The sequence below is a fragment of the Aegilops tauschii genome, chromosome 2, assembly GCF_002575655.3.
Source record: "Aegilops tauschii subsp. strangulata cultivar AL8/78 chromosome 2, Aet v6.0, whole genome shotgun sequence".
Classification (NCBI taxonomy): Eukaryota; Viridiplantae; Streptophyta; class Magnoliopsida; order Poales; family Poaceae; genus Aegilops; species Aegilops tauschii.
The window spans coordinates 474796752-474806122 of NC_053036.3; the positions used below are offsets into that span (position 1 = coordinate 474796752).

A 9371-nucleotide genomic window follows, 5' to 3' on the forward strand; every position below is an offset into this window, starting at 1 on the left:
TGGACCCAGCCGACCGCCTGAAGACCGCCTTCATCACACCATTCGGAGCTTTCTGCTACCTGACTATGACATTCGGCTTGAGAAATGCCGGTGCCACTTTTCAGCGTTGCATGCAAAAATGCCTCCTCAAGCAACTCGTCAGAAATGCCCACGTCTATGTAGACGATATTGTGGTGAAGACGGAGAAGCGCGGCACCCTGCTGGAAGACCTCAAAGAAACATTTGCCAACTTACGCCGATTCCAGATCAAGCTCAACCCCGATAAATGCGTGTTCGGAGTACCAGCCGGCCAGCTTCTAGGCTTTTTGGTCTTCGAACGCGGCATTGAGTGCAACCCTGTGAAGATCAAGGCCATTGAGAGAATGGAGATTCCCACCAAGTTGCGAGACGTTCAGAAGTTCACCGGGCGCCTGGCCTCCCTAAACTGCTTTATCAGCTGGCTAGGGAGAAGGCTCTCCCCCTGTACCAACTCATGAAGAAATCCACCCACTTCGAGTGGAACGACCAAGCAGACCAAGCTTTCCACGAGTTGAAGAAGATGCTAACCACTCCACCTGTCCTGGCAGCGCCGACTGAGAAGGAGCCCACGCTCCTCTACATTGTTGCGACTAGCCGAATGGTCAGTACAGTCATCGTGGTCCAGCGCCCAGAAGAAGGCCGAGCTCAGTTAGTCCAGAGGCCGGTATATTACTTAAGCGAAGTATTGTCCACCTCGAAGCAAAACTACCCGCATTACCAGAAGATGTGCTATGGAGTGTACTTCGCCGCCAAGAAGCTGAAGCCCTACATTCAAGAGCATCCCATCACGGTCGTATGCACTGCCCCGCTTGCCGAGATCATAGGCAGCCGGGACGCATCCGATCGGGTGGCTAACTGGGCCATTGCGCTGGCTCCTTACACAATTTTCTACCAGCCCCACACCGCCATCAAGTCCCAAGCATTGGCCGACTTCCTTGTCGACTGGGCCGAGACCCAGTACCTACCGCCGGCTCCTGACTCCACTCATTGGCGGATGCACTTCGACGGATCCAAGATGCGCACCGGCTTGGGAGCCGGCATCGTCCTCGCCTCTCCCAAGGGCGACAAGCTCAGATACACATTGCAAATCCATTTTGCCGCCTCCAACAATGTGGCTGAGTACGAGGCGCTCATACACGGGCTCTGGCTAGCCAAAGAGCTCGGCATACGCCGGATCCTGTGTTATGGCGACTCGGATTTGGTGGTCCAGCAGTCATCTGGCGACTGGGACGCCAAGGACGCAAACATGGCGAGCTATCGATTCTTCGTCCAGCAAATCAGCAGATACTTTGAAGGGTGCGAGTTCCTCCACGTGTCACGGGCCGACATCGAGCAAGCAGATGCCCTGGCACGGATTAGCTCCACCCGACAAGCTATACCAACCGGTGTCTCTCTCCAGTGCCTCCTCAAGCCGTCTATCAAGCCGTCTCCAGAATCGGACTCTATCTTCGTACCGCCTGCCCCTGATGCAGTCGGATCCGACTGGGGGAACCCGGCAGGCGGCTCGGGGACTTCGACAAGCGGCCAGGGGACTACTGTAGTCGCACCCGGCTCGGGGACTTCAGAACCCGGCCCGGGGACTGCAGCAGGCGGCCCGGGGACTGCAGCGACACAACAAGCGGTGGCCGACTCCAACTCTCCACCACCCAACCCACCCACCCGGGTCACAGTAGCTGTACTGACAACAGATGAAGTCACAGCTCCATCATGGGCCCAGCCCGTCCTCAACTTCCTAGTAAAAAGAGAGTTGCCGACTGATGAGATCTCGGCAAGACTAGTCCAACGCCGAGCCAGAGCGTACGCAATAATAAACAGAGAACTTGTTAAGCGTAGCGTCACTGGAGTCTTCCAGCGCTGCGTTGAGCCAGAGAAGGGCATAGCAATCCTCAAGGATATCCACCAAGGCGAATGCGGCCACCACGCGGCCTCAAGATCAATTGTCGCCAAAGCTTTCCGCCACGGTTTCTTCTGGCCGACTGCTTAGGAAGACGCCAAGGAGTTAGTCAAATGCTGCAAAGGATGCCAAGTCTTCAGCTCCAAGCAACACCTGCCGGCTTCTGCACTCAAGACCATCCCCCTCACCTGGCCCTTTGCCGTTTGGTGGCTGGACATGGTGGGCCCATTCAAGACAGCCCGCGGCGGCATGACACATTTGCTTGTCGCCGTGGACAAATTTACCAAGTGGATTGAAGCGAAGCCAATCAAGAAGCTGAACGGGCCGACTGCCGTGACATTCATCGCAGACATCACTACTCGGTACGGTGTACCACACAGCATCATCACCGGCAATGGCACGAATTTTCCCAAGGGAGCACTGGCACGTTTCTGCGCGGCACAAGGCATCTGACTGGACTTAGCGTCCGTTGCCCACCCGCAGTCAAACGGCCAGGTCGAGTGAGCAAACGACCTCATCCTCTCCGGCATCAAGCCCCGACTGGTCGTACCACTGGAGAGTTCGGCCGGCTGCTGGCTTGATGAGCTGCCGGCTGTCCTCTGGAGTCTGCGTACTACCCCGAACAAGTCAACCGGCTTCACTCCTTTCTTCCTTGTATATGGTGCCGAGGCTGTCATCCCAACTGACATCGAGTTCGACTCGCCTCGGGTCACCATGTACACGGAGGCGGAGGCCAAGGAAGCGCGAGAAGACGGCGTCGACCTGCTGGAAGAAGGCCGGCTGTTAGCACTCAGCCGGTCCGCCATCTACTAGCAGGGTTTGCGCCGTTACCACAACCGGAAGGTCAAGCCAAGATCCTTCCAAGAGGGCGATCTTGTGCTCCGGCTGATCCAGCGAACAGCCGGCCAGCACAAGCTCTCGGCCACTTGGGAAGGCCCTTTCGTCATCAGCAAGGCCCTAGGCAACGACTCCTACTACCTGATCGACGCACAGAAGCCGAGAGCTCGCAAGAGGGATGATTCCGGACAGGAGTCGGAACGACCATGGAATGCCAATCTCCTGAGAAGATTTTACAGTTAAAAGCAGTATGTATCATGCTACCTTTTTGTATTAAGTACGAGACAACGGGCCCCCCGAGGCGCACTCGGGGACTGCCCCCCTTTATCTATGAATGAGGAGTGTCATATCCATGAATGTACTATTACATTTGATTCTCTATCTGGCACGGGTTCGACTAGTCGGCCCGGGGACTGGCCGCCTTGAGTTATATTAAAAGTTCTACCTGAAGTCAGACAAGTAGTGTGCCAGCACCCGAACCCTCTCTTGTCATAAGTCGCAGCTCGAAGAACCGACTGTCCGACTGGCAAGAGCCAAAGGCAGGAAAGGATGCCCACACGAAAAAATGGCTAAGGACTAACGAACTTATATAACACAAGCCGGCCTCCCACCATGCCTACCGGCTGTCAAAACAGCCGGCTGGCCGGCTTCCCAGTCACTTTGCTACAATCCAAGAAAGCTAGAGTACTTGCCCTCCCAACCGGCCAAGCACTTCTCCAGCCACAGACTGCAGAGCAGCTGTCCGGCTGGGAAGGCGGCAACCAAGGGAGGGCAGCAAAGGAAACAGCCAAAGGATGAAAAGCAAGAACAGTAGAAAGCCAAACACATGCATGATTATATTTACACATAAGTCCTTCAACAGGCCGGCAGTCAATATAGTTCGAATAAACCCCCAGTGGGTGGAACTGCGCAAACTTAACGAAATATTGTTCAAAGAGTAATCGAACAGGAAAGTAAAGGCAGCTGATTAGACTAAGGGTGCAGCAGGGGAGCCGGGCTGGTCGGTGGAGACGGCAGCGCCGGCTGGAGGAGTGGCCGGCTGGCGAGTCTCGGCTTAATCATCGCCAGCTGCAGGCGGTGCGCTCGCACACGCCTTGTTGCTGGAGGCACGGTCAAGCTGAGGCTGGCCGGCTGCTCCACCTTCTGGCACAGCGTCTTCACCCTCCTCCTCCTCCTCCTCGCCCTCGTAGCTGGAGTCGATCTCCTCCGCCGAGTCCTCGCCATCTGCTGGGTTCAGCCCGAACCACTCCGGCCGGGCAACGCCGTTGTCATTCACCTCAGGAGCAAAGGCGCTGGTGTCGGTGTAGTCCGCGATCGCCGAGGCACGCTGCATGATAGCCGGCCGCACCGGCTCCAGCTCCGTGTCGGCCTCCTGCCGCCAGGTGGCCAGCTGGTCCAAGCTCAGCTCAGGTTACCAGGCCTTGATGAACTCCAGTGCCCGCCTGGCGCCTGACCGAACCGCAGAAGCTTTCCAGGCCTCGAAGCGGCCGGCCGCTACCTCCAGCCAGTCGGCAGTCCGACTGGGGGTGCGGGGAATCACCTCGCCGGGCCAGAGAGCGGCCAGCACCTGCGCCCCAACACCCTGAAGCCGGCGGAGCATGCGGTGAGCCGGCTGGAGGCGGGCTTGAATCGCCAGGAGCTGCTCCTCAAGCGACCGGCGAGCGTTCGGCGCGATCTCAGCGCCAGCCTGCCTTTGCGCCTCGCGGTGGGCCTCGATGACCTGGTTGGCGACAGTAGAGTTGCCAGGGAAGTACTCTGCACAAGAAAGAAAGAGAAAGAAGAGAAAAATACCAAGTCAGAGAGTGGACCAAACGGCAAGCGGCAAGCAAGGAACGAAGGAGAGGGCGGCCTACCGTCAAGCAAGTCTTCGATCTGGTCATAGCTGTTGATCAACGACTGCCTCGCCTCGGCCCAGCTCGCCGCATCAGTCTCATATTCGGCTTGGAGGGCGGCCTCGCTATCCTGCACCGCCTTCAGGGCCGCCTTGTGGCTCTCCTCCTGGCCGGCCAGCTTCTTGACCAGGTGGTCACGCTCCTGGGCCAAGGCGTCGAACTCGGCTTCCTTAGCGCGAAGGGCGGCCTGAGTCCCACCCAGCTGCTCCCTCAGTTTGGCATTGGCCGCTGCTGATATGGCAGAGAAGAAAAGAGCAATAAGAAAGAAGTCGTCAAGAAAGATGGTTGCGAGCAGCTATGGCTCGCGGTCGGGATGCAGGCGATGCAGAGGCAGGGCGCGCGTGCAGTAGCACCAGTGGGTGACGGCGCGGGCACGGTGGTGGTTGGCCGAGCGTGGTCGCCGGCGTGAGCGCGCACGGTGCGCGGCGGGAGCGAGGCAGAGGAGAAGAGGGGGCTCATGAGGGGTTCCAGGATTCGGGGCAGCGGGGCGTGAGGAGGAAGACGGGGACGCGCGACGGAGGCGTTGGGGAGGAAGTCCGGCGAGGTGGAGGCGTGTTAAGCTCCGCGTGGCGAGGTTCGGCGACGAGGGCGAGGCCACGGTTCGGTTCGGCTCCCCCGATCCTGATCTGGATTGGGGGGAGAGTCGTGGGGGAGTGGGGAAAGTGAGGTGGGTCGTGGGTTAGGGTTTCAGGACGGGGAGGATAAGGTGAGTGGGGGCGGCCTGGGCCAGTGGGCTGACCGGCGGGCCGTCTGGCCCAGTTGGCCGGGGGGGTTTCTTTTATTTTGTTTTCTGGTTTTCTCTTCTTTTTATTCTTTTTCCTTTATGTTTTATTTTAGTTACACTTTATTTTTAGTTTAGTAAAATAGGACAATAGCTCCAAAAATAGTGTTTCAAAATAACTCACTACCCTAAAAAGTTTTACCTCAAAATAAAATAGTTTATGATTTTATAAAATATCAAAGGCACTTATTTATTCGTTTCAACTACTGTTTTAATCATTTTAGAGTATTAAAACATTTTATAAAAGTGGGGTTTCTTCACCACAATTAACTTTGCATTACTTGGCACAACCTGGACATTTTAGTTTTAAAGTTTGAAAACTTTTGTTGTTTGCCATTAATTCAATATTGAACTTGAATCGGTTTTGAACTAACCCGAGATTAACTACAGTGACAGAGGTGACGTGGCATCATTAGCAGGGAATTACTGTAGTCTAATTATCCGGGTGTCACAGGTCCTTGGCCTTTGGGGCGGTGTGTGTTGTGCCAGCTCCGGTCGTGCGAGAAGTGGAGGGGTGGTCATGGCTGTTGGCGACGTCTCCGGGTCGGTGTCCTGTGGATGGTTGTGGCATGGCCGGTGGTGCTTCCGGTGAGGGTGGTGGCTCCCTGGATGTGTCAAGGGTTGCGGCGTGGTGGGATGTCCTCGCGGCAGTACGATGATGGTGGTTGTCGTGGGGCTCTGGATGAAAGTTTCTGCCCGACTCGGTCGGTGCCGGCGATGGCGGCGCTTTGTTGCACCGTTTCCATCTTGATGGCGTCGTCGAGGAGCCCCGACCCGCCTCCAACCAAAGGAACCTCGTCTTCCGGGTGAAAACCCAGATTTAGTTTGTTGTATCGGATGGTGGCGGCGTCTTCTTGAACGTCGTTTATCTTTCTTGGAGGCGCCATCTTTGGAGACGAGGTTCGGTTGGCGCTTGTGGCTTTTGTGCTTCTGGTGGTATGCCCAGACAGTGGATGCCGGAGCGGCGGCTCCGGGCGGTGGATGTATGCTGAGGCTGCGGCCTCGGATGGTCATGCAACGGCGGTCCTATGGGGTATGTCCGCTGCTTTGCTTGGCATGGGCGGCGACCTGGTGTTGCGAGGGTGGCCAGTTCGTCGGCTCGGTCGACGCGATCTGTGAGGTCGGTCTGGCCGGAAGTCGGGGCGTCGGCCCCGGATGTTTTGTACATCGTTCGTGGTCCGCGGGCGCAAGGGCTACGAGGCGCCTGAACCGCGCGGCGTTGTGGCTCTCGTGCGGGTGAGGGATGTCGGAGCGGCGGCTCCGGAGTCGGGTGTGTGTGTTTGTTGCAATGTTGTCTTGGGTCGTATGGTCAGCAAGAGTTTGTTGCGTGTGTGGTTTTTTGTCTGGTTTTCCTCATAAACTGGACAACTCTACTAGGTTTTTGATCCGGTTTCCCTCATAAACGGGATCAACTCTCTTTTTCTATAATGCAAAGCCAAAGCACCTGGCCCTCTGACAAGGTTCCGTAAAAAACATCTATGGCACGTTGGCATATTTTCATTCCAGTCAGTTTGGCCGACAATGTTAGGGTTTGCAGACTTTGTTAGCGTGACGATGACCGCAATTTTCCTATGCAATTTGTTCCTCCGCCTCCTCTTCATCACGTCGTGCGGCCTCCGGTACCGTCGAGAGGCATGTGAGTTTTTCTTTTAAGGTTGAGATCTTGGATATGTGGGTTTTCCGGCAACAACGACTTCAAACGATTTCTTCTCCACGGCGCTGGTCCGACTGAATCGTGGCCTTGAGAACTTCTTGTCAGTGACCAACAATGACTGGCTGGAGAGGCACACCATTGCCCTGTTCGGGAGGTGTCGCCTAGTTGATCCCGAGGAACTCGCTCATGGAGAGCAGGTCGCAGAGCCCTCCTCCGCCCTGTATCTGGTCCGCGTCGAACTCCCAGCAGAGGCTGCCGTTGCCGAGCCCATGCAACGAGTCCACGGCGCCGCACAGGCCCTCCACCCGCAGGGGCCCCTGGTGGCTCACGCCCTGTTGCGCCGGGCTGCCGTCGAAGGCCGCGTCCAGCGCGCTCGGTGCCATCAGGCCGGGGCCGTAGTCCATGTCCATGTCGAGCCAGTCCGCGAACATGACCTTGGGGAGCACCGGCGCGTGCGGCCGGATCGAGGCGGCAGCTCCTGGGACTGTGAGGCTGCTTGACTCGTCCGCCGTCGACGACGACTCGAGCGGCCCGGATGAGCCGGAGTTGGACGGCTGGTCAACGGTGATGCGCTCGCGGCCGCTCTCGCTGGGCGTCGGGCTCCGCGTCCGGGGCGCGTCCGAGGCGGCGGGCTTGGCTGGTGACCGCGCACCCTCGACGCGCTTCTTGAGGTACGAGTTCCAGTAGTTCTTCACCTCGTTGTCCGTCCGGCCAGGCAGGTGCTGCGCTATCTGAGACCACCTGCGCCACAGAAAAATCTCATCATGTTAGAGAAGTAAATTATTGTACAGTCACTCCAATAAATAAAGCTATGATTGTCCCAGACTTGTAGCAACAGTACAAGTGTTCTTCGTTCGGATTGTCAATGTCAAAGCATCTGTTACAGTATCATTGGTCTCAGCAGTTGACTAGTACTACGAGCGTGTTCACAAATGATTGTACTACACATATCTTCACTATCAAAATTAAGAACCTTCCTAATTACTTCCTCTGTATCAAAAGAAGTGTCTCAATTTTAATCCAACTTTATACTAATATTAGTACATTGGCGCAATGCAACAGGTAATCAGGTGACGTTTTGCTCTGAGAAAGTGCGGTGGAAAAGGTGAGAATTGTGAATGTTGCTTGGGATGCTTACTTGTTGCCGAGTGTGGCGTGGAGGCTCATGACGGTCTCTTCTTCCTCCCGGGAGAACATGCCGTGCTTCAGCCCCGGCCTCAGGTAGTTAATCCATCGCAGCCTGCAGCTCTTGCCGTTCCGCTGAAGCCCTGCACGCGCGCCAATTCACTGCAAACTTTAGCCCCGCCCCACATGCCAAGGTACATTTGACAAAATTCTGCTGAGTTCTTTCTGAAAGCTCAGCAAAAGGTCGCTGAATTCGAACAAGCAGGCGAAGCTAAAGAGCTTCGTCAACTGTTCTCCGGCGAAACAAAATTTCCCCATCTTTCCCGTTCCCACGAGCCAAGGTACATTGCAGAGCCTCGGCAAGCAAGCAGGGGAGACAAGTTTACAAGCGTGCGACTGCTGCGCTTGGCTGGGAGGCAGTTCTCACCGGCCTTGACGGGGACGGTGCTCCAGCAGCTGTCGCCGTAGCAGACTATGAAGTCGCGGAGCTTCTGGTCCTCCTCGGGCGACCACAGGCCCTTCCGGTGCTGCGCCTTGGGCTTCTGGCACGACTTGCACCCCATCAGCTCGTCGGAGGTGACCACGGAGGAATGCCGCGAGCCGCGGAGGTGTAGTGTAGGAATAACGAAGGAGGGGCTGCGATTGTTGTGCTGTTTGCACTGTTGTGTCGGTCTCTGCGTTTGGCGTGAGGGCTCTGAACAGGACTTTATAGACTCAGTGATAGTTTTTCTCTTTCTTTTTGAACACTAGACTCAATGATAGTTGTTGGGTGCCTTATCGTCGTGGGGATAAAGAAAGATTAGTCACCAATTGTTTTTTAGTGAATCGCAAACTCTTTGAGCTAGAATACCATTGATGTCTGCAATTCTCGTTTATTTAGTACAGCTTCTTTAGCACATAAAAATCCAAAAGGCGTGGAATTGTACAAAGATAAATGCACTTTTTTTGTGAATACTCAAAAGAATTGTGTGTCTTTTCATTGATAAAAGAAAAGAAAATACAGGTAGGTCTGATAATAGCACAAGCAAGTACACGGATGCAGCGTGAGTGAAATGTCTGGCGCATAGGCAAACAGGGTTGCGCGTCCCGTAGTCCATGCCTCAGGGATGATCGATTCTAGGCCTTTAGCGTCGCGCATGCCCATAGACGAGCCTCGTCCTAGATGGTCTG

The 9371-nt window shown here is 55.8% G+C and overlaps 1 protein-coding gene across 1 annotated transcript; it reads right to left on the bottom strand.

Annotated features, from left to right (window-relative positions):
* Positions 1-6821: 6821 nt before the first annotated feature.
* LOC109742181 (transcription factor MYB15-like) lies at positions 6822-9143 on the bottom strand. Its single transcript, XM_020301268.4, has 3 exons — positions 8629-9143; positions 8215-8344; positions 6822-7817 (listed from the first exon to the last, which is right to left on the bottom strand). The coding sequence occupies exons 1-3, from the start codon at positions 8762-8764 to the stop codon at positions 7238-7240; spliced, it is 846 nt and encodes a 281-aa protein (XP_020156857.1). The 5' UTR covers positions 8765-9143; the 3' UTR covers positions 6822-7237.
* Between the last annotated feature and the right edge of the window lie 228 nt (positions 9144-9371).

Bases quoted from the DNA above. Each gene is read 5' to 3' on its own strand.
- LOC109742181 (XM_020301268.4), bottom strand. From the start codon at position 8,764: ATGGGGTGCAAGTCGTGCCAGAAGCCCAAGGCGCAGCACCGGAAGGGC. The intron at 8,345-8,628 runs GTGAGAACTGCC...GCGCGCGTGCAG, and splicing joins CACCGTCCCCGTCAAGGCCG to GGCTTCAGCGGAACGGCAAG. The intron at 7,818-8,214 runs GTAAGCATCCCA...TCTGTGGCGCAG, and splicing joins CACGCCACACTCGGCAACAA to GTGGTCTCAGATAGCGCAGC.